Source organism: Anabas testudineus, chromosome 7, assembly GCF_900324465.2.
Source record: "Anabas testudineus chromosome 7, fAnaTes1.2, whole genome shotgun sequence".
NCBI lineage: Eukaryota > Metazoa > Chordata > Actinopteri > Anabantiformes > Anabantidae > Anabas > Anabas testudineus.
The window spans coordinates 24,611,595-24,637,281 of NC_046616.1; the positions used below are offsets into that span (position 1 = coordinate 24,611,595).

Consider the following 25,687-nt stretch of genomic DNA (forward strand, 5'->3'; position numbering starts at 1 on the left):
CGCATTTAGGATGGTTGAAGATTTCCTGAAGAAATCTTATGAAAGTATCCACATTTCACCGTTTATTCTATAACAAAGCAGCAAGTGGCCCAGTCAGTACTCACAGCAACAGGCTCCCTCCCATTCTCCTGTAACAGGGCCTCAAACTTCTGCAAATAACTATATATTTAAGCTCTTGGCATATTACTATAATAATAATAATAATAATAATAATAATAATAATAATAATACATATTATTTGTAAAGTACATTTAACAGGTAAATCTCAAATAACCACAGCACTACTGGTCACTGGCCCACCTTAACATCAGAGTAGGTTTGATCGGTTAACCTTAATCTTTACTCTTGACGGCTGTGTAATTTCTCAGAGCCCAACAGCCCAAAACCTTGCCTCTCTTTTGTACACCACATTAAAGATATCACTAAGATTGCCTTCTTTCACCTACGTAACATAGCTAAAATTTGGCCTTCTATGTCCATGGGAGATGCTGAGAACTTAATTCATGCCTTTGTGTCATCCAGACTTGATTATTGTAATGTTCTACCACTATGTAGATAGTGGTACGTTATGTATTTTGTAAATCAAAAGTTAAAATGCATTTATATGCCCTAACATTCAATTAGTCTCAGGAATTTGTACGTGTTACAAGCATTTTTGGGTGGGATTTAATCTCAATGATGTAATGTATTAAGCCCAGTATTCCAGTGTAGCCCATATGGTCCTGCCAATGAGATCATAGCATTAATTCAGACAATAACTGCTTCAACTAATGCTCAGTTTTTTCTCTCCTATACACATGAGCACATAGGCTCTCGGCCTCTCTCTTCAATTAAATTAAATTAAATTATATTTTAGTTGTATAGCGCCAGTCACAAGAGAAGTCATCTTAAGGCATTCTGCAGTGTAAGGTTTAAGACCTCACAGAGTATAATTGTTTAAAAAATATATAGAAAACCCAACAATCCCATTCGAGCGAGCATTAGGCAACACTGGAGGGGAAAAACTCTCTTTAAAAGAAGAAACCTCCAGCAGAACCAGGCTCAGGTTGGGCGGCCATCTGCCTTAACTGATTAGAGTGACTGAAAGAGGAGAGAGAAAAGGACAGTAGGCCACAAAAAACAAAAGGACAGAGAGTGAGAGAGAAAGAGAGGAGGAAGCACAACTACGGTAGAGAAAAGACACACAGTTAATGAAATGCAATGGTAGGATTTTTATGGATAGAGGAGAGGAGCTCAGTCTATCAGTAGAGGTCCCCCAGTATACTAACCTACAGCAGGGGTAGCTGTGGATTAATAGTTAGAGCAGTTATCTGCGAATAATAGGATCAGTGGTTGAATTCCCAGCTGCCATGTCACATGCCAAGGTGTCTTGGGCACTGAACCCCAAGTTGCCCCTGGTGTTAATCGATGTGTATGTGAATGGGCGAATCAGATGCAGTTAAGTACTTTCCATTTAAGTTCTACAGTGTGTTTGTTGTTATTACTGTCTATACTGTGTGTTATTCTTGTACTGTGTTTTGTGTATTGTTGTATAGATTATGTTACTCAATGTTCAAAGGTTTTTCTGTGTTATGGCTGCTGCAACACCAAAATTTCCCCTTCAATAAAGGAATCAATAAAGTATCTATCTATCTATCTATCTATCTATCTATCTATCTATCTATCTATCTATCTATCTATCTATCTATCTATCTATCTATCTATCTATTTATCTATCTATCTGCAGACCAGTTACCATATCTAAGAGATGATTCAGAGTCACCTGAGCCATCTCTAATGGTAACTTTATAAAAAAAGGTCAGTTTTAAGTCTAGTCTTAAATGTGGAGAGGGTGTCTGCCTCCTGAACCTGAACTGGGAGCTGGTTCCACAAGAGAGGAGCTTGATAACTAAAGGCTCTGCCTCCCATTCTACATTTGTAAATTCTAGGAACCACAAGTAAACCTGCAGTCTGAGAAAGGATAGTTCTGTTGTTAAAATATGGAACTATCTACTTTAAGATAAGATGGAGCTTGAATAATCCAGTCTGGAAGTAACAAATGCATGGATCAGCAGCAAGAGCTAACAAAACAAGTATAGAGAGTAGTCCGTTGTCTGATGCTAATAGAAGATTGCTAGTGACCTTTACCAGTGCTGTTTCTGTACTAGTATGTACTCTAAATCCTGACTGGAAATCGTCATACAAGTTATTCCTGTGCAGGTGGTCAGATAATTGCTTATAAATTTAAAATTGGTTGATTCTTGGTTTTTGACCCTGCCTGGCTGCCTGACCTGGACCAATGGACCTTGTAAGTCTGATTATCTGGTTTTGGATCTGTACTGGCTGGTTAAAGTTGGAAGATTGTTGCTGTAAGGAAACTGCAGAGAAGGAAACTGCAGAGAAGTGTGCAGAGAAGCCCAGGACTGCATCTCTGCGTCCTGGGCTCCACTCCGAGATGTCAGGATTTAGGTTGTCTAATAAAATCTGCCATATTTCTAGACAGATGCACCATTTAAAGAGGGATGGTAAATGGTCTGCACTTATATAGCGCTTTTCTACCTAGCTGGTACTCAAAGCGCTTTACACTGCGTCTCATTCACCCATTCACACACAGCGATGGCAGAGCTGCTATGCAAAAACTTTTCCAACTTTTCCATGTTGTTTGCGGGACACCACTTAGACAACATGTGGCTAAAATTTGTTGTCACTGGTCAAATCGGAAAGGGGTCCAGAGAAAACTGTCCAACATCAGTTTTGCAAACATACACACCGATTCCACGTAAATTTTAGTGACTTCTGATTGGCGTAATCAGGCGTCATTATTCCTATGTGAGCTGGCTTGTTTTCCACAGTGCTGAGCTAAGTCTCTAATTCGGTCAGCCCCACCTCCAATGCTACAAATAATTAAAATTTATTAGAAATCCCAAGGAGGCCAAGAAGAAACATAAGACCAGGTGAGAGCAGGAGAAGCAGAGGGAAAAGAAGAAGAAGCCATGGCTTACGGATGAGCTAGTTAAACGATGAGCTAGCAGACCTCAGAAGACAAGAAGTTTTATGAACAGGTCCTTGAGTAACACAGGCATGCGTTATGACTTTTAATTCAATCGCTGTGCACTAGAACTATGTATTTAGTTTTAAATTTGTTAAAGCGTTCAAGTAAGTTGCGCAAACACAGCACAAGTGAATAGCTAGTCAACGTCGGCAACAGGAGATGATGCAATATGCCTACCATAGGAATTTTAGCATAGGAACTGATGACTCACTCTCTGATTGAGGGTGGAGGCTTGTACACAGTTTTCAGAGCTGCGTGGTTTTGTTTTCTTCCTCTGCTCTTGTGCCTTCTGGCTGGATGCACTAGGAAGCTGCTGGCATTTTCTCTGATCGTTCCCTATCTGTTGCTTTATCCTTTTATCTCTCTACTGTCTACTCACTCCAACTGGTCTGGCCTCTCCACTGTTGCCCAAAGCTTGCTCAACTAACAGTTGTTTTAGGGTTTTTAGGGCCTTTTTTAACAGCTCTCACAACATTTCAGTTGTCAACTGCTGTTGTCTTCCTTAGTCTACCTATTCTACATCTCTTACTTAGTATACCAGTGGTTTATTTCTTCAGGACATTCCTAATTGTTGTACTAGCTATGGACAATGTTGGTATATTGGCTGTGATTGATTTTCCATTTTCTCTCAGGTTCACAATTGCTTGTCAACCATAGACAATTCTCATTATTGGCTAGGAGCAACCAACATAATATAACTATTAATGCAGTCTGAACAGGCAAAACCCAAATCTGAAACTGAGCATAGACATTAAGTGATATTTACTGTTTGAGTAATAATAGGAAAATTATTGAAATAAACTTCTCAGGAGAAGATGGAGTGTGAGGGTGGCAGAGAAAGAAAAAGGTAGGTTATTTTGTCATATCTGTACATATATGCTACATATATGCTCATGTGTTTATAAAATGTATATGTATTTGCTGTTATATGTATGCTCTGGGCTGATTTTATACCTCCTGGTTTGCAGAGAAGTCTCAATCTCAATTTTTTTTCCTCCTCCTCTTTGTGAGTGTGAGGAAAGGGATATGTGTATTAACATTTTACTTGGTTTTTCTTTGATAGGGTTCTCATAGTCTTAGGGAGACCTAATTGTCGGTATAAATGCTTGGATTTGTCTTTGTGATGATCCTAAATGGGATTTTGAAGCTGTGGTTATAATATGTTTTTCGCACCTAGAGTCAGTTCAGAATAAACAATCTGTGTGAGTCGTTCTTATGCTGTTCACCTCCTGAAATCTGGACAATTTGTTTAGATTATTAGACTCTCAGAGTGAGAGTGGCAAAGGGTCTAATATAGGGCCAGACAAAGGTGCAACCAATTAGACTGCCGAGGGTCAAGAGTTCAGAAGTGGGCTTTGGACCAAGGCAAAAGTGAAGAAAACCTTCAAAATAAAATTCATGCTTATCATGACAAAAAATAATATTTCAAAGCAGAAATTCTTGGCAAACATTTCACCCACTGCCAAGATGCATATATAAGAGAAATTAGTGATGAAAAGACAGCATATTATATCTGTGTAGTACTGTGAATTTCTGTGAGTTTCATTCAAGATTCAAGATTCAAAAAACATTATTAATCCCAGAGGGAAATTGTTTAGCCTCATTACAGTTGTTCTCAACACAGACAGAAAGAAAGGGAACCACAACAAGGAAAGATCCAGCCAAAATAAATACACATAACTAATAACATCAATACAGAAAAACTCAATATATATACAGAATATGTAAAATAGATGAATGAAAATTGGTCAATATTTATAGCCTAATGTGGATTGAAAGCAAGTATACAACACAACTATTACCTCCCCCACCCCTTACAGAGGGAGGAGGAATTGTATAGATTGATGGCCGCCGGTAGAAAGGACCTCCTGTGGTGCTCTGTGAGCATTTAATGTTAATAAGTCTTTGGCTAAACATGCTCCTCTGTCCAGCTGACACACTGTGCAGTGGGTGGGAGGGATTGTCCAGGATTGAGAGGAGTTTGGACAGCATCTTCCTCTTGGCTACAACATGTAGAGGGTCCAGCTCTAGCCCGAGAACAGAGCCAGCCCTCCTAATGAGTTTATTTAGTCTGTTAGTGTCTGCCACCTTCATGTTGCCGCCCCAGCAGACCATAGCATAAAAGATGACTCTGGCCACCACGGACTCATAAAACATTCGCAGCATGGTACTGCAGACAGTGAAGAACCTGAGTCTCCTCAGGACGTACATCCGGTTCTGAGCCTTTTTGTACAGTGCTGATAAGTTCTTAGTCCAGTCCAGTTTGTTGTCCAAGTACACTCCCAGGTATTTGTACTCGGACACGATCTCCACCTCCTCCTCCTCCCCCTGTATAAAGCGAGGGATGATAGGAATCTCTGACATTTCCCCCCTAATACATCCTACAACTGCAGAGTCATCAGAGAACTTCTGAAGATGACATGACTCTGAGTTGTACCTGAAGTCTGAGGTGTTCATGGTGAAGAGGAATGGAGACATTACTGTCCCCTGTGGAGCACCTGTGCTACAGACCACAGTTCTCCAGGTGGACGTACTGTGGATGGTTAGTGAGGTACTCCATGATCCAGGGGAGTGTTAACCTGTTTTTTAATTTCTCTCCCAGCAGTGCAGGATGGATTATTATTAGAATTATTAAAAAATATATATTAAAAAGTAGTTCTGCTATGCTGTTGGAAATGTCTTAATTCTGATTCTGATAATTCAATTTAAGATGAAACACAACCACAGATGAGCATCAGATGAGGAGAAGAAATATAATAGCTAATTTACAAATGTAATTGTTTATTTGTGGTTAGTTTAATTATCATATTTTACACAAATTCAATTCAATTCAATTCAATTCAATTCAATTTTATTTGTAGAGCGCTTTTTGCAATTGACATTGTCACAAAGCAGCTTTACACAACCAAAGAACAGTACATGAACAGTGAATGTGTATGAATCATAATAATCAGATTGTCCCTGATGATCAAGCCGAGGGCGACGGTGGCAAGGAAAAACTCCCTGAGAAGGCAACAGGAAGAAACCTTGATAGGAACCAGACTCAACAGGGAACCCATCCTCATATGGGTGATTACATGCTGTGACAAATCAAATACATGCAGATGACTGACACCTAAATGAATTTATTGCAATTGCAATTGCATTGCCCCCAGTTACTGTGCACACTTTCTTCCTCATGTTGTGTCGTCCAATCCCACACACTTATTCAAGCTTCTGATGGATTTCACAGCTGTCTCATAAGTGGAGTCAGAAATTTGAAAGGTACTTCACCATCCACGGTAACCTCTGGACTGCTTTTTCAAGGTCTATTTTAGCCCTTTTGTAAATGTCCTATGTTCTTCCTTTTCCCTAAGATTAAATTTATCCACATTCAATTTGTTTCGCTTTTCTCTGCAGCAGGTGAGGAATAACCAAAATTTTACATCATAGTCTTGGCCACTGCCTTCTGTGGGTCACACTGGGCTGTAATAAGTCATATCATCAATATCATCTGCTATAATGTAAATTTAAGGCAAGCTCTTCAAAGCCTGTCTTGGAGCTGGACTAATTATTATCCTGAGCCATCGATATCTCCCACATGGTGTAAGGAATATTGTCATGTAGCTGGATTCCTCAATTCAGTTTAAATCACAAAAAACAAAAAGCATAAAATTTAAGATGTCAATATAACTCTCTCTATACTCGTCTTCTTAGATCTCAGTGCTCCATTTGACACTCTAGATCACAACATTCTATAACACAGACTGGAACATTGGTGTTAAAGGAACAGCACTAGACTGGTTTAAATCTTATCTAGTACATGCATTTATTACTTTCAGACTGGACTATTGTAATTCACTATTAATAGGATGGCCCAATAACTGCTTAAATAGCGTTCAGTTAATCCAAAATGCTGTAGCTAGAGTTCTAACTTAAATTAGAGAGATCATATTTCCCCTACGTTAGCTTCTCTCTATTGGCTCATGGTAACATCCAGAATAGAGTTTAAAACACTCCTCACATATAAAGCAGCTAATAATCAAGCTCCATCTATCTGAAATACCTCCTAGTTCCATATTTTCCAAGCAGAACCTTTAGCTATCAAGCTCCTCTCCTGTGGAACTAGCTCCCAGTCCAGATTTAGGAGATAGACACCCTCTATAGATTTAAGACTAGGCTTAAAATTTTCCTTTTTTTTTAAATAAAGCTTATAGTTATAGATAGATCAGGTGACTCTGAACCATCACTTAGTTATGCTGCTATAGGTTAGTCTGCTGGGGGACCACTAATGATACACTGAGCTCCCCTTCCCATCTCTCCTTTCCTATCCTATCCTCTATCCATTTAAATGCTAGAGAGGAGCTGTTCTCTGGGAAAACATGATGTAATGAGGTCTTTAGGATATGATGGAGCTTAAATATTAAGTGATCTGTATGTGAGGAGTAGGATTTTAAATTATATTCAATGTAATGTAATGTAAGTGTATGTAAGTAATTACAGTAGTACAGTCTAGAGGTAACAAATGCATGGACTAGTTTTTCATCATCACTTCAAGGCAGGATGTTCTGAATTTTGGCAATATTCCACAGATTGAAAGGCATTTTTGGTGTGGGGTAAAGGACATGTCCTGTTGAAAGATAACTCAGAGATTCCTCACAGTAGTACTTGAGGGCAATGGTATGTCATCTAGGTTAACAATTTGATTAAATACCATCCAGTTTTACATGCCAAAATCCAACAGTGGATCACGTACCTGGTGATTCAATCTGTGCTCCTTTCATCGGGTGCAATTATCGCATGTCTTTGCAGGTCATTCAGCTCTACAGGCTATACTGTGTCATCTATCTCAATCTTGGACTCCCCTTCCAGACAACCAGTACCAGTGAAGAAGTCCATATACATCCCAATGTTCCATTGTCCAGTCTGTGGTAATTTCTGAGGTGACAATGCTGTCAATAGCCTGAATGTTCTCATAAAGCAACTATGAGTTTAATAGCCTCACTAATCTGTTTGCCCAACAGTGGCACTACACCATCCTGCTCCACCACCTCAAACACAAGACAATATAAGTTCCTGCTTTTTGGGTTTCTTAGTTTCAGTTTACATTTTCCTATTAACCTCAGTTTTGTTTTGTTGTAGTATTATGTATGACGTTTGGTATGTGGGTCTATAAGACTAATGAGGATAATATTGCAGCTGGCACCACAGTAAATTTGACATGGATATGTCCAAGCAGCATGTCAGCAGAACGTTTTGTGTTTCTGTTCCTGCTCTACAATATTTATCTCCTTCATTTGCAGTGCTGTCACAGTATGAATGTCCTCCTAATCATCACAGTCTTTTTCTTTAATATTGTGCACTTGCATGTGTAGTGGTACAAAATAGACCCCAGCAGAACTACATTTCAAGCAAACATTTTGACACTAAGCTTGTTTAAGATGAACTGCGTCTCCACTGGAAAACAAACAAGAGCAGCTTGCAGCATCTGGGGGAATAGTTAAAAGTCCACTACAACTACCTTATGGATGATGATATGGCTGAAGATATCCCATTACTATTTAGAATCACAGATGAAATAGATGGAGATTAGATTTATCTGAGTTTTTCACAAAAAACACTGAACAGAATTCACAGGACAAACAAAAGTAAAAGTATTTATTACTTTTTCTTGCAAGGGAGAAAGTCAAAACGAACACATCATGTGTTGTTCAATGCTGAGGTTGCTCAGGGAGGCAGTCTTCCACGAGTCTTTTTATACTAATGGAACATATGTTTTTATATCTTGTTGCATATGAAGGTACACCTGTCTCTTTGTTCTTGGTATAGATGTTGTTCCTGTTATCTCCATGAGTTATACCTACAGCCCTTACAGGGATACATATAACTCTTTTAGACATAGGTCATCTGGGGAATTATCCCCTGTTTGAACTGTATGTGTTAGATACTTTGAGTATCTTTGTCAGAGATTTTACCAGAGAAAATTACCGTACTGCATTTATTAAATTGTATCTGTGGACCTGACTGGTGCATTGAACAATTTTACTATCAAACAAATACATTTTGCTTAAAATAATAACACCAAAGAAATCTAGATATTTTATGTCTTTATTGAGAACAATCATAAAAACATAAAGCTGGAAAGTGTTACAAAGTCATTTCAAAGACTTGAAATCCACCAGTCCACAGTTAGGCAAACAAATGGACTTTTTTTTTTGAACAATTTAGGACTGTGGCTATTCTACCAAGAAGTGGGAGGCCTGTCAAAATGACCCCAAGAGCACAAGAAACACTCATCAATGAGGTAAAGAAATAACACTCAGTGACAGCTAAAGATTTGAGTTCATATACTTTTTTCACTAGCACTTTGAGGTTTTTGTGGTTGTTCTCAATAAAGACATGAACGATCAGATTTTTATGTTATTGTATTGTACTCTTGATTTAGAAGAAGATCAGATTACATTTTATAAAAAAATAATGTAGAAAACCATGAAATTCAAAAAGGTTCATATACTTTTTCTTGCCACTGCATTGAATTACTTACTTACTTTACTGCAGTAGATGTGCCAGTATGTGAAATTTGATTAAGCTCAATTATCTCCCCTTAATCCAGCAGCACTTCTCAGCTGACAGGAGTAGTGTGATGAGTGTCAGCAGCCTTTGTCCCAAACATGTGCTCATGTAAAAAAAGCCCCTTAGAAACCTGATTATTGGTATACATAATTGGTATACAAAATAATGTGTGAGTGCATGTAAACGCATCGTTGTTCCAAATGGCTGTGTGTCACTGTGACACAATGTGAACAACTTTGAAACCAGTTTCAGACTCATTTGACTTGATTACTCAGCAGGTGTTTTTAGTCTGCCACTCTAGTCAGCTATTACAAACTGATGAAGCTTTCTGGATAGAAGGTGAAACGTCTTCAAGAGCTTAAAGCAACTCCAGCATTTTTGTGATAACCATGATCTAGATGACTGACAGTCTTTACAGATACATATCTGGTTTTTTGCTTTCATTCTCAATGGAACCAGTAAATTTATTTAAAAAAAATAGTGTAAAAACTCAAGTTGAAGTTTAGGGCAAATTCTGGGAAAATGTAATTTTTTATTTCTGTTGCCCCGCTGGTTATTGCATTTTAATGGAAACAAATCCATGCCACATAATCATGTCATTAAATAATCTTCTTGTTAGATATTGGAATGGAAATAAAATTTGACTGCATTTAAAGTAATTATTTAGTTAGGTATTATTTTATTGATCAACATTTTCTTTATTGTCAAACTATATAAACAAAAATACAGATGAATTTACCTATATAAAGGTATACACAGCAATAATAATGCATTGTACATTTTGTGAAATTCAGTAAATGTCCTTGTGTTCCATGTTAGCTCTCCATTCACAATGTGTAAACATTTTTTTTGTATGATGGTGAATGATGGTGACTCAGATAATTACACCTATTAGACACAAGGTATGTTTTGCTGGTGCACAGCAGTGAGAGAGGGTTGTTGGGTACAATAATGGTGGAAAGATTTCTTTACGATTCTATTAAAAGCTAGATGACTAACCAATGTGAAAATAATTGTTACAGCATTTTTATTATTGATAAAATACAGAAAATAGTAATAAAACTATGACAAAATTTACCCATCCCATTTTACCACTTTACCAAGAGACTCATCCCAAATGTTCCTGAGTAGTTTCTTTGAAGGTGACAAAATCTTTGAAGATTGCAGTAGTCTCCATACACTCTACATTCTTGCGTCTCCCAGGGATCTTTAAAATGAATAACATAACAATCTTAAATTAGGTGTTAATGATAATAAGGTCCTAAAAACCCATAAGTCAGCCACATGGTTTAATGTTGTGGTGTTCAGGGATCAGCATTGGGAAAAATTGCAGACTAATCAACAGTTGTAAGAACACAGTGCATCACACAGCTTGCTAATTCCCCATGCTGACCCCTGTCCACTAGATGATTCTTATACAGTGCCCATAAAAAGTATTCTCTCTCTAGGATGTTTCGTCCTTCTATTGACATTATAAATCAATCATGGTCAATAAAAGTTGCTGACTTTGAGAAAACAAATTCAAAAGAATTCCTTATTAATGTCAAAATGAAAACAAGTTTCTACAAAGTAATGCCAATTCAATAAAAAGATAAAAGGTGAAATCAGTGTTTGCATTAATATTCACCCCCTCCGGGTCAGTATTTAGTAGATGCACCTTTGGCTGCAATCACACCCCAGCAATCCAGACATCATTCACCTTGTTGTTGGCAAACCATTTCTGTGTAGGTTTCGCTGTATGCTTCGGGTCATTGTCTTGCTGGAAAACAAATCTTCTCCTGAGCCGTAGCTATCTTGCCGACTGAATAAGATTGTCGTCCAGGATTGTTCTATATTTTGCCACATTCATCTTACCCTCTACCTTAACAAGCCTTCCAGGGCCGGCTGCTAAGAAGCATCCCTGCATCATGATGCTTCCACCACCATATTTCACAGTAGGGATGGTGTGTGTTTGTGGTGATGTGCAGTGTTTGGTGTGTGCCAAACATAGTCTCTTGTCTGATGGACAAAAAGCACCATTTTGATCTCATTAGACCAAAGAACCCTCTTCCACTGGACCATGGAGACTTTCACATGCCTATTGGCAAACTCAATTTGTGATTTGCCATGATTTTTCCTTAACAGAGGCTTTCACCTTTCCACTCTTCCATAAAGCTTTGACTGGTGAAGAAGCTGGGCAAACAGTTGTTGTATGTACAGCCTCTCCTATCTCAGTTGCTGAAGCTCTCACTAGTCTACTTCTTGCACGGTCACTTGGTTTGTGTGGATGGTCTGTTCTAGGCAGATTTAGACATGTTCCATGTTCTTATCATTTCTTGATGATGGATTTCACTGAACTCCGGGGGATGTTCAGATGCCTTGGAGATTTTTTTGTATCCATCCCTTGACTTTTACATTTTAATGACCTGTTCTCTGAGCTGCTGGGAGTGTTCTTTTGTTTTCATGGTGTAATGGTAGCCAGGAATAACGAATAACCAGTGACTGGACCTTCCAGACACAAGTTTTTTTATACTGCAATCACTTGAGACGCATTTACTGCACTCATATCTGGACCTCTGTTGGATCAGTCATTTTAAAGGGGGTAAATATTAATGCAAAGACTGATTTTACCTTACATAGTTTTATTTAATTGACATTCCTTTGTAGAAACCTGTTTTCACGCTGACATTAATAAGGTATTTTTCTGAAATCTATTTGTCAAAATTGCCAAAGTGAATACTTTTTATAGGCACTGTATGTTTAAAGCAGCTACAGACATTGTTATTTGTGTTATCGCAAACCTAATAGCTCTTAGTAACCAATATCATAGTTTTCAAAAAATGTAAAGAATAAATTATGGCGTGTGTGAAGTATGATTCATTTTGTTTATTCAAGTGAACTGAACACACTCACAGAGATGAGGTAGTGGAATCAGAAAGTGAGCCAATAGTTTTAGGGTGCTTTCACACCTTAATTTGTTTGCTTTGTTCCGAATCAGTTGGTGAGTTTTTAAACTTGTAGCAATTTCTCCTTGGTTTGGTTTCGTTTCACACACAGAAAAATCCATCGCATTTGCATTAATACAGGAGGTATATATATATATATATATATATATATATATATATATAGGGAGAGAGAGAGAGAGAGAGAGAGAGAGAGATAGTTAGAGATGGATCAGGTGACTCTGAACTATCTTTTAGTTATGCTGATATAGATTAGTACGTTGGGGGACCTCTACTGATACACTGAGTTTCTCTTCTTGCTCCTTTTTCCTAAATCAATGCAAATGCCACCATTGCATGTCATTATCTCTGTGTCTTCTCTCTCCTGTAGTTGTGTTTCCTCCTCTCTGTCTCCCGCTCTCTGTACTTTTCTCTAGGCATCCTCTGCCTGAAGCTGTTATCTCCAGAATCCAGTTGACCTGCCCAATGTCCTTGGGACATTGGGCAGGTCCTCTGGACCGTATCCAGAGGACCAGGTTCCTCTGGACCGTATCCCTCCTAGTTAGCTACATACTGGAACCTACAACCTCTGAGACGGTATTTCAGCAACCGCTACACTGTGTAGGCAGGTACACTGTCAATGAGGCGGTGGAGGCCTCAGAGGGGAGAAGTGATTGCACTCACGACTTCTGGTTTTGACTCTGGAGACGTGGACGTTTGGATGGATGCTGAGTAGTCTCAAGAGATGGAGACACAGGGTTTAATGACCTTGGTGATGGGAAAAGGACCAATTAACAACTTCTTGCATTGGACCCTGAGGGGAATCTCCAAAGAAGAAAGCCATACGTGTTGACCTGGTTGATAAATGGGCCAGAAAGCGATTCTTATTAGCCTTTCTTTCATTAGAACACAGTTACCGTTCTGTGGCGTATGGCTCTGGCTCTCCTCCAGGCTAGGTGTCAATAGCGGGAGCAGGCTTGGGGGGATGGTATGATTGAGTCCTGTTCTTGCACTTTAAATAGTGGAGGTTGATAACTATAGATGATCTGAAATGGAGTCAACCCTTGTACAGGAGATGGCAGAGATTTGTGAGCGTACGCGACCCATTCCAAATTCCGTGACCAAGAAGCTGGTTCTGGAGATGAAGCATGGGCTTGGAGACTGCAAGGCAGGTAGAGGCAGGCTGGATGTAGTCAGTGTCCAGTGTCCAGAAACATTGCATGTTGGCTTTAAAGTTGCTGGATTCAGGTCTGTAAGATAATGAGAAGTTAAAACGGTTAAAAAACAGAGCCCACTGGGCTTGGTGGGAGGTCAGCTGCTTAACGATTTTCAGATACTCAAGGTTCTTGTGGTCTGTGGTCTGTTCCTGATGTTATAGTTTTTTATTGCAGGGGACAGGCGAACGAGACAAGAAGGTGCATGGGTAGATCTTGTGGTCGCTCTCAGCCCGCTGGGAGAGCACTGCATCCACTTCAATGTCAGAGGCAAACAAACTATGTCTTGGTGGAGGTGAGCTGATGCATCGGACTGGAGATGGAACTATAACCCCGGATGAACCACCTGTAGAAATTAGCAAAGCCTAAGAAATGTTGCAGAGCTTTGCTCCTGCACCTTGGCTGGATCCATCTTGATCTCTCCAGAAGAAAGAATGAAACTGAGAAAATAGACAGTCCGAGAGTGGAACTCACACTTCTTCGCTTTTATAAAGAAGTGGTTCTGCAGGAGCCTTGTAAGCACGCAGTGGGGTGGCTCATTAGGTAGAGCAGTTAACTGCCAATCACAGGATTGGTGGTTCGATTCCTGGCTGCCACATCACATGCCAAAGTGTCCTTGGGCAAGATACTGAACCCCAAGTTGCCCCCGTTGAGTAAGGTCAGCTGCAGAGCAGCTCTGCCATCAGTGTGTGCTTGTGTGTGTGAATGGGTAAATGAGACGCAGTCTAAAGTGCTTTGAGTACCAGCTAGGTAGAAAAGCGCTATATAAGTGCAGATCTGTTTGGTCTCAGATTTGGCAAATATTCTGGAATACTGCAGTTGTGTTGGTGAGACCAAATGGCATTACAAGGTATTCCTGGAGCCACCTAGCCTAGCTCCTGTTAGCTGTCCTCAGGCGGTTCCTGAGCAGCCGGAAAGTCTGGCTGGATGGGTGACGGTTTGTAGAAAGCCCCAGACCCCAGACACTTGCCCAAGATTCACCATGACCAGGTTCACATTTCTATGCACTTTTTCCCACTCAGAAACACACCCGCTGAGGAACCTAATCTGATTATTGGTAGCTTAATAGTCAGAAACATGAAGACCCCAGTGGCCACAGTCAAGTGTATTCCCTGGGCCAGAGTAGGCGGCATTGAATCCTGTTTGAAACTCCTGTGTAAGGATTGGTCCGTGTCACATTTTGTTCATGCCTATCTCCCTTTGCTCATGTTCAGACATACTTCTTGTTCCATTGCTCAATCTGGACAATTCCGTGTTCTAATAAGTTTGTAGTTTTCTTTCCTCTGTTACAATTGATTTTTTGACTTTTGTTCATTCATTTTTTATTTTATTTTTATGTTGTTTGAAATAAAAACATATTATTGTTACTTCCTCTGTTCAGTCTGGTCACTTTATAATGCAATAACACTTGCATCATCAAACTCTTAACTAATATTTACAAAATAAAATTAAGTTGATCAGTGAAAACACTAAAAACCTTTGTTCTTTTGCCACGTAAGTAAATGTTCAAGTAGAGTTTACTTTTTATTGCATTTTAGAAGTAGTCACAACTTTCCTGGAAATAGGGTGTGAGTAAACAAGTTCAACTCTTGAAAAAGATGAATTATACTTCATACATGGACCATAGTTTTCAGCCAAGGATTTTAGACAGACTTAAAAATTGAAACATTATCTTACAGTGTCAAATTAATACCTGGTTGCAAATGGCTTTTCCATAGCGTACATATGTGGCAAAGTGCTCACAGTTGAAACTGAGAAGATGGTATTGGAAGACCTGACCAAGAAGAGCACTGCAGCGTAGCCTCATATCCTCTGGTGCTGATGGTTCAAAAGAATGGCAGTTGTTACTGATCGATGCATGAACTCCTTTTGGCACATTCACTTCAGCAAGAGGCACTCTGCGGATCATGGTTTCACCAAGAAGAAGGTCTCCACATACAGGGAACATTACTTGCAGGGTATTGCGTATGGTGCTCATCAGTTGCCCTTCATCTATGGAGAGATTAGTTTAATGATGTTGAACAATTATCACAAACAGAAGCAATATGAATTTGGAGTCTCCATGAAGAGATATGCATTGGTATCAGAGCCCCAGAATACACCAGTGGTCTATTATCTTCTTCTGTTGTCACACACACACACACACACACACACACACACACACATATATATCTATATCTATATCTATATCGATATATGTATATGTATATGTTTCAGCCCTTAGGTACCTTCCTCTGTTTGTCCATCACTACTATGTCTATTTGGTTAGCCACTACTAGTTTGTCAGTCTGTATCTGGAAATCCCCCAGGATCTTAGCTTCATAGTTCTCAAGCACCTTTGGATGTGAATCCCGTTTTGACCTTGTTATGTCTAGCTCATACTTGGCACAGATGTTCCTGTACACTATGCCAACCAGTTGTTTATGGCATTACATTTACACCCTGCCTGCTAGCATCTTGCACCCTGCTGTTATGTGTTGGATTGCCTCAGATGTTAGTTCGCACAGCCTAGCACCTAGGGTCTTGGCTGATGTGGTAGACCCCAGCCACTACAGAGCTTGTACCTAGAGCTTGTTCCTGTTCCGCCATGATTAGAGCCTCTGTCCTGTCTTTTAATACAGCTTTATCGAGCCACTCACTAATGTGTGTTGTAACATGTCATCTGTTGGGGCCATCTTGAATCATGGATCTTCTGATCTTCTTGGTCCTTTTTTCTTTGTCCCTAACACTCACTAGGTCTTGGCCTCCCTAGGGTCTTGGGTGATGTGGTAGACCCCAGCCACTACAGAGCTTGTTCCTATACATATATATATATATATATATATATATATATATATATATAAGTTTAGTGTTCTGTTTCAAAATGCATGGAAAGTTTATGTCATGTTGCTGTTGATGTGTCTGAGGTTTTTTTCGCTGCTTGTGGGGGGGCAAAAAACTTTAGCCATTGTTAATGTGCTGGAGATTTAGCTGCTCCTCTTATGGTAGTCATACTGCCCTGTTGTCAACACTGACTTGTTAAGCAGTTGTGCTGTGTTAATACAACTTAATCAGCCCTTACTCATTTACTTACTCATACCCAGTTTTACTATACAGCAACTAAATTAATTTATAAAACTGCTAATTTCGAAAATATACGATTTTGCTAAACTCTTTTGAGGCCTAGCAACCGGGAAATCGGGCCGGCTGGGTGACAGGTTGTAGGAAAAAATAACCCTAGACAGTTGCTCAAGGTTCACCACAACCAAGTTAATTTCTAACTGATTTTCCCTACTCAGGGACACACTTGCAGAGAAAACAACTCTTCTAACTGACAGCTCTCTAGTGAGAAATGGGAAGTTAAAGACTCCAGCAGACATAGTCAAGTTCATTCAAGGGCCAGAGTGGAGCAAGTTGAATCCTATTTAAAACTGCCAATTGTAAGTCAGTAAAATTAATGTGGAATAGGTGTGCAACTTTTCATAAACAATGTTGGAATCAATAGTTTTCTCTGGAACCTTTCCCATTAATAAATTATTTATACTAATAACATTATAACTATCAGAGATAAAATTCATCAAAGAAATCAGATCTCCCTTGCAACCTGCATGAATGGATTTGCATGTACAACAGTGTCATGATCCCTACCTCATTCGGTTTATTTTATTTTTTCTGTCCCTGTTCTCTCTCTCTCATACTCACCTGGCCACATTCCTGTCACGCTGTTCCCCAGCCACTTCCTGTTATGCCCATATATGGACTAATCACACTCCAGCCCTCTGCCCTTAATCACCTGATCAGTTCCACCTTTGCACCCGGCTACCTTCATAACCTTCCTTCAGACTGCAGAGTGACTTCCTAAAAGAAGTTGCACAATCTGGCAAGGAGATTGTTTTCTGTTCTGTTTCAGTCCTGTTTGTTTTCTGTTCTCCATTTTCCCCCACCTAATTCTTTTAAAATAAACTTATTTTAACCGTAGTGTTGCTGTGCCCTCTCTGTCTGGTCAAGGTAGTGAAACCTAATAAACTGCTCTAGATTCATTTGTAAGACCTTACTTTTACCTAGACTGTCCCTTCCTATTGATCATGATGAGTTAATTTCAATAATTAATTTATCTAAACCATCAGCAGTCTCTTAAACTTCATCCTGACTAGACTGCTCAAAGATGTTTTACCAATCATGAATCATGAAATGAGATTGTCCCTGATGAGCAAGCCGAGGGCGACGGTGGCAAGAAAAAACTCCCTGAGAAGGCAACAGGAAGAAACCTTGACAGGAACCAGGCTCAACAGGGAACCCATCCTCATATGGGTGATTACATGCTATGCAGGCAGCAGGCAGTCCAGTATAATAGTTAATGTCTTTAAGTTAATATGGAGTCCAGTTAGTTAATTGCAGGCAGACTTGTTCCATTCCTGGACTATCGAGCGTTGAGTCGAGACCGCAGGACTCATGGACGTAGAGCATTATGGTGAACTGGTATGTTTAGATGCTGTCTTCCCAACTCTCACTGATCACTCAGATTTGTTGATGGTGAAGTGTTCGGTTGCTCTACATCCCAGGGAGCCCTCATATCTGTGTTTCCTTCTGGCCCACCCTTTTAGTTAGACTGTCATAATTAGTTCTGCCAGAGTCCCTGCTGCACTATTCTACATATACATTCACCTCAAACTTTATCTGACTGTGAATACAACTAACTACCATCTCTCTCTTTCTCTACCTCTCTATTTCCCTCTTCCAGTCTCTATGTCGAGCTATATGTCATTCCACCCTCTGCCCTCTGGACCTGTCTGATTCATCCTGATGCCCAACTTCTGGCTGGAGATCTCTTTGCCTGGATCCACAGTTTGCCCAATGGGATTCTCGGAGGTCTTGACTCAACGCTCGATAGTCAAGGAATGGAACAAGTCTGCCTGCAATTAACTAACTGGACTCCACATTAACTTAAAGACATTAACTGTTATACTGGACTGCCTGCTGCCTACATAGCATGTAATCACCCATATGAGGATGGGTTCCCTGTTGAGTCTGGTTCCTGTCAAGGTTTCTTCCTGTTGCCTTCTCAGGGAGTTTTTCCTTGCCACCGTCGCCCTCGGCTTGCTCATCAGGGACAATCTGATTATTATGATTCATACACATTCACTGTTCATGTACTGTTCTTTGGTTGTGTAAAGCTGCTTTGTGACAATGTCAATTGTAAAAAGCGCTCTACAAATAAAATTGAATTGAATTGAATCTTCTCTTGGAGTCAAACAACTGACTTCTCTCTATACTTGTCTTCTTAGATCTTAGGCTTGTCAGAAAAATATTTCAGAGAATTTTCCTTTTACATTTCTCCTTCTCATGAGACTGCATATCTTGAAGGGATTCTTGTGAGCATGCCTTCGTCCTTGTCAGGACCTAAATTCTTATCTTAGGGAAACGCACAGTATGTTCCAGCGTGACATTCACCTAAAGAAACTAACTGCAATTAAAATGTCACAGCTGTGAGTTGTTAGATATGGAGTTCTACAGGATTCTGTAGAACTTCTGATTGGACCGATTCTATTCAATTTATATATGTCCAACTCAGATAAATATGACATAGCAATGGAAATTTAAAGAGTATTTCCTAAAAATATTACTCTATTAAACAAGTTGGAACAAATAAATTGAAACTTAAAACTGCACCCAGAAAGTAATCACCGAGCAACTTTTTTCCACATTTTGTTATGTTACAGCTTTATAAAAAAATTTATTAAATTCACTATTTTCCTCAAAATACTACAAACAATACCCCATATACTCGCTGATGCACAGAATAGAGACAGAACCCACTAACCCACTGACATCACTAAACCTTTGCATTCTTCTCTTGTGACACTTTTCCAGGCTTTCACTGCAGCCTCTTTCAGTTTTTGTTTATTGTGGGTGGTTACTCCCTTTGGCTTCTCTTTAGCATGTAAAATGCATGCTCTATAAGGTTCAATTCTGGAGATTGACATGGCCAGTCTAGAACCTTCCACGTTTTTCCCATGATGAACCACTTTGTTGTTTTGGCAGTGTGTTTTGGGCCATTATCTTGCCTATCTTGACTTCTGAGTTAATTTTGCTGCTGCCATCATGTGTTACATTTAATTCAATTCACTTGAATTCATCGAGCATCAAATCACAATAAAAGTCATCTAAAGGCACTTTACAGTGTAAGGTTTAGGTACTTTCAAAATCTAACTGTATACATAATTGTATAGAAAACCTAGCAATTCCACTTGAGCAAGCACAAGGTGACAGTGAAGAAAAACTCCCTTTAATGGATGAAATCTCCAGCAGAACCAGGCTCAGGGTGGACGGGCATGCGCCTCGACCATCTACATCAGGTGTGTCCAATCCTGGTCCTTCGAGGGCCACTATCCTGCTGGTTTTCCAACTATCTCTGCCTTACCCACTGCTGATTACCTGGATCAGGTGTGTTCAGCCAATCAGAAGCTTTAAGTGCAAGGCTGGTTGCAAAACAAGCTGGACAGTGGCCCTTGAGGACCGGGATTGGACACCCCTGATCTACATCATCTAAGGCTTGCATTTGGGGGTGGCTGTGGCTTAATAAGTAGAGCAGTGGTCTGCCAATCGCAGAACTGGTGGTTTGATTCCCGGATGCCATGTCACATGCCAAAGTGTCCTTGGGCAAGATACTGAACCCCAAGTTGCCCCCGGTGAGTCAGGTCAGCTGCATAGCAGCTCTGCCATTGGTGTGTGTGTGTGTGTGTGTGTGAATGAGATGCAGTGTAAAGCACTTTGAGTACCAGCTAGGTAGAAAAGCGCTATATAAGTGCAGACCATTTACCATTTACCAAGCTATGGCATTACCTCCACTGTGTTTCACAGATGAGTTTGTATATTTGGGATCATGAGCAGATCCTTTTTTTCTCCAAACATTAGCCTTTCCATCACTTTTGTAAAGCTTAATCTTCTTCTTATGAGTCAATAAAACTTGAGGCTAATTTCTGTACTTTTTGGCAAATTCCAGCCTAGCCTTTCTATTCTTCTTGCTAGTAGTATTAGTAGTAGTAGTTTGCATCTTTTGGTGTCATCTATGGTTTTTTTTCATGAAGTCTTTTGCGAACATATTTCGCAATCAGAACAGATTGTGATACCTTCACTCCTGCCTTGGAGGTTGTTGCTGATGTCAATAACATTTGTATTTACAGCTCTTATATTTTTTCTGTTGTCCACCATTTCTACATCTGTTACTTAGTACATTACCAGTGGGTTCTTTTTTCTTCAGGAAATTCTAAATGATTGTACTGGTTGTGGTCTATATTTGTTTTTTCATCTTATCCCAGATACACAATTGCTTGTTTTTTGCTAATACACAGCTCTCTTTTTTTATGTTGGTTTCACCAATTAACCATGAATGCAGTCTGGAGTTGCATGTGTTAGATTATTTCAGTTTTTTTCTGTGAGTCGTGTGCTGATGTATGCATGCTACCTTGCGTATTGTGTCTCATCTGTGGCCCTGAGAAGTTTGTGTCCATATGGCAATTTTACCTGCCTCATGAATTCCCCCAGATATTTGTAACTGCGGTTTATGTCCACCCTAAGGCAAATGTAAACACTGCCTCAGGTTCAGAGGCCATAGCCCCAAACTTTATTATGGTAGATTTTAACCACTGCTCCTTAGACATTACACTCAAAAACATTTATCAATAAGTCACCTGCCCCACAAGACAGAGCAACATGCTAGGCTGCTGTAATGGCTAATAAAAGGAGCTGATAAATCCTTCCCTCTTCCACTGCTGAGCACCACAGATCATAACTGCGTGCATCACCTCCCTTCCTACCACAGGTGTCTACAGGGGTGGAAGGTGACTGTAGGTTTCCAAAGAATAAAGTCATAGCTTGACACTCTGATCATGTCTCTCAGTATCCAAATATCAACAGAACCACTTGATGAAGTTATGATATTTACTTAAACTCAAAACTTGTACAGGACATTGTCAAGATCCAAAATCCCCAAAGGAGAAAATGTAACAAATTAAAATACAGAAAGAGAAAGAGAGACGTCAAATAACTGTGTGGCGTCACTCTCCCCATCCGACTATCAAAATAAAAGTACATATATGGTACATATCACAACTACTTACTAATATTAATGAAATTTGTATCATCCACACACGTTAAGTGTAAGTAATCAAACAATGAACTTACTGCAGTATTTTGAATATAGGCATATGGAAATATTTCTCACAATTATCACTGTGTGGGATTAATTCATTGAATCATCCAGGGATATTGCCGAACTAACAGATTTGGTCAGCTCCTGTATCTCTTACTGTGAGGAAACCATAATTCCTAAAAAGGTGATTAAGGTCTATCCTAATTGTAAACCATAGGTGAGCAAAAAACTAAAAATGCTGCTGCAGGGTCATTTTTCAGAGTTACACTCACTGCAGATAGAAATCAAATGTGAAATCCACAAGGTCGCACTGCAATACAAACATAAGGTAGGACACACAACTCAAAAACGTACAAATAGCTTGAGTTCTTCCTGGGATATCAGCGAACAAATGACAACAACAGGTGGCTCTAGGGTTTTTTATCTGATCGAGAACTGGCCCTAGAGCTCCATAAATTAAAGACACATAGCAAGTTTCCATCATGGTTATTTTCTTTAAAGAACTAAAAAGAACAATATTTAATAATAAATATTTTTGATAATTGTTGATTTTTAATAATTAACTTAACAAATGCATGCTGGGTTGTCTATCTATATCTATCTATCTGTATATCAACTTAATTTAACAAATTGAGTAAACTCAAATTTATTTAACATTTAAGTTAAATTATGATTTAAGACATCAAGTCAGAACAACTAATGTTCATAAAGTCTGTCAATAAAAACTCAAAATTTTAGGTTGAATTAGCTTGAAAATACAAAACTGAGATATTTAGGTTAACATAATCAAAAATACTTGCCATTTCCACAAAATTCATGAATGAGAATTTACAGTGTACCCTTCCATTTAGGTAAGAAAACCCCACATTGTTCACTCAAATAACTACTGACAAAAGTAAAGTTGGAAAAATTGTACAGAGAGTTATCCTTTTACATTTGCTTCTCTCGTGAAACTGTCATTTGTTAAAGACAGACAGGATGATCCGGCATGGAATTCACCTCAAGTCGAGAACCAACTGTAATGTCTCACAAACAATTATTATCTCTTCGCCTCTCCCTCCCTCTCTAAACTACTGCCTTATTAATCTCATTAGTGCTCCTTAATTTGCTTCAGAAATGTATAAATAAAAATAAATAAGCATTAAAAAAACAAACAAATTAAACTGGCGTTTAGAAAAACTATTGTACCACTAGAAAATTATTTGGCCACATTAAACTAAAGTGTGTCCTGTAATCAGAATCACAGGAACATCAAGTTGCTTAGAGGTGGTCTTATAGCCTTTGCCTTTATGTTGATCAGTTTTTTTTTTATAATTTTCTGAGACAACTCTCTTCTAAGCTTTCTGTGGTCCATGTTCAGTGTGTTACACACTATGATACCAAACAGTACAGTGGCTACTTTTCAGCCTTTAAATAGGCAGTCTGACTGATTACATAATTGAATACACCAATACACGTCTGGTGGAAATTAGAGATTGTGAAGCACACAAAACATGTTGATTTTTTACTTATGTCTATATGATATATGTGATATTATTCACAGTCACTACATAATGCAAATAGAAATAAAAAACTGACTTTTAATTTCATGGCAGCATTGAAATGTAATGGATGTTGTCCTCACCTGCAACAGCAAAATGCACTACATATCCATCGTCAGCATATACTCCCCAGTGTGAATATCCAATGGGATAGGAAAATTCTATCAAGTCTCCAAATTTGGCAGTGGAGATAATTTGATCAACCTGTGTTGATTACAAAACATATGACAGTAAAAAATGGGAAAGAAGCTTCTGGCATATCTCCACCCTGCTCCACTCCCTCTCCAGTCTGAAAAGCAGGTCTGACTACATTTCATTTAGGTCAAAGCAGATGCACTTTTATATGTGATTTAAAAATGCTAAGCACTAGTCATAATAGTTAAAACTAAAAGTTATTATGTTTATATTATTATTATAATTAATTAGATTAATTATTTTTACATTAATATGCACTTGTTTTCTCAATAAACAGCTGCTGAAAGAAAGCTATGTAACATATTGATATACTACAGTATATACTGTATTAATATATCTTAAACAGCGTTCTCTAATTATTGATCAGCCACATTTTTAAAACCAACTAATGGCTAATGTACTGGTGGACAGGGGTCAGTATTGGTACTATGACTGGTCTGCAGCTAGGTAGCACCAGTACATACTGTAGAAAGCTGCAATACATTGTGTTTGCCAACCACAACATTAAAGCCAATAGGTGGTTTAAAGTTTTGGCTGATTGGTGTATATTCATTTGGAAGATAGTTGACAACCAATTGAATTGGCTGAGGTCTAGTACATTTATTACATCACACATTTAATTTACAACTTTATAGCATAGAAGCTACTGAAACTGTATTCCTTATTAGCTAGCATTTGTAACGCAAAGTACAATTATCTGCTGATGTTTACTGCACTTGATTCTATGCTATTAGAAGTTAAATTAGAGCTGGTTGTTTATTCTTACCTGCTGCTGATAATTCATAGCTGACTCCTGGTAAAGCAGTGTGCAAACTGTGGTATGGTTTTTTAAGGCGTGTTGTGTGAGAATCCAGTTTGGACAGTTTGTTATTTTAAACTTACTATGACAAAGAAAGACAGCTCATTGGCTGCTCAAAAGTCAGTTCAGTTCTACTGAATTGAATTCAATTCATTTATATAGCGCGAAATCACAACAAAAATAATCTCAAGGCACTTTATTTTGTAAGGCTTAAGACCTTACAAAATATAACTGTCAAACCTAGTCATATAATGTAAATATTGTATTTTTTGTGTGAGTGTTTTCATGTATAACCCTTCTTAAAAGAACCAAACTCAGTTCCCTTACAGTGAACCAAAAGATACTCCAGGTTTGCTTTGTTGTAATAAAAGGAGGTCATCTCTTTTATAGAATATTTTTCCCATGGTTGCCATGGACAGTCCTTTGTACTCCTCCTCCCGTCCATTCCTGATACATGCAACAATAGCAGTATCATCAGAGTACTTCTGTATAATGCTCAGAATTGTACTTAAAGTCTGCTATGTACAGTGAATACAGGAATTGAGTCAAAACTGTCCCCTGTGGAGCCTCAGTGCTGCTTAGAACTTTATTAAAGATGCAGTTCCCCAGCCTGACAAACTGTGGGCTTTCTCCGGGATAATCAGTGGTCCAGGACATAAGTGTTATTTTTTCTTACAGGATGATTGGTTTGATGGTGTTGAATGCACTTGAAAAATCTAAGAACAGATACTCACACTTTTAGATCCTTCTAGATAAGGCAACACATGGTGACACCTGTAGAGCACAGCATCATCCACACCAACAGGGAACACCCTGCAAGCAAACTGCAGGGGATCCATTGTGTGTTTACCCTCTAGTCTTAGTAGACACAGAATTATCCTCTTTAGTACCCTAGTAATGTGGGATTCACTGGCCTATAGTCATTTAGGTCAGCTGGACACTTTACTTTAGGTACTGGAACAATACAAGATGTTTTTTGTCAGAGCTGGGACCCTTCCCACTTCAATGATAAAGAGGGGGATTAGACCTGCGAAAATTCATGACTATCAACTTGGTTTTAGAGGTGTTTAGCAGAAGGCAGTTTTTGTGCCTCCAGTCACTGAACTCCAGTGACTCCAGCTCCTCTCTTTTGTTCAATACAGAGTTGACATTTCCAATGATGATGAATGGTAGGATTAGGATAGGATTTGTATCTCCTAGCCTTAAGTTTAAGCACCAGCTCAAGATCCACGGTGAGACCTCTCCAGCTCAGCAAGAATGGGGTGATATACTTTGCATCATTGTAATAAAAGAAGGCAATCTG

The 25,687-nt window shown here is 39.0% G+C and overlaps 1 protein-coding gene across 1 annotated transcript; it reads right to left on the reverse strand.

Annotated features, from left to right (window-relative positions):
• Positions 1-10,242: 10,242 nt before the first annotated feature.
• On the reverse strand, positions 10,243-24,422 carry si:ch211-229n2.7 (lecithin retinol acyltransferase family protein). The gene is made up of 4 exons (XM_026368620.1): positions 24,352-24,422; positions 23,474-23,594; positions 15,412-15,710; positions 10,243-10,790 (listed from the first exon to the last, which is right to left on the reverse strand). The coding sequence occupies exons 1-4, from the start codon at positions 24,367-24,369 to the stop codon at positions 10,692-10,694; spliced, it is 537 nt and encodes a 178-aa protein (XP_026224405.1). The 5' UTR covers positions 24,370-24,422; the 3' UTR covers positions 10,243-10,691.
• Between the last annotated feature and the right edge of the window lie 1,265 nt (positions 24,423-25,687).

Excerpts from the sequence above, each read along its gene's own strand:
- si:ch211-229n2.7 (XM_026368620.1), bottom strand. Across the intron at positions 15,711-23,473 it reads AGTGCATTTTGCTGTTGCAG|ATGAAGGGCAACTGATGAGC; the intron begins GTGAGGACAACA and ends ATCTCTCCATAG. Across the intron at positions 10,791-15,411 it reads GAAAAGCCATTTGCAACCAG|ATCCCTGGGAGACGCAAGAA; the intron begins GTATTAATTTGA and ends TTCATTTTAAAG.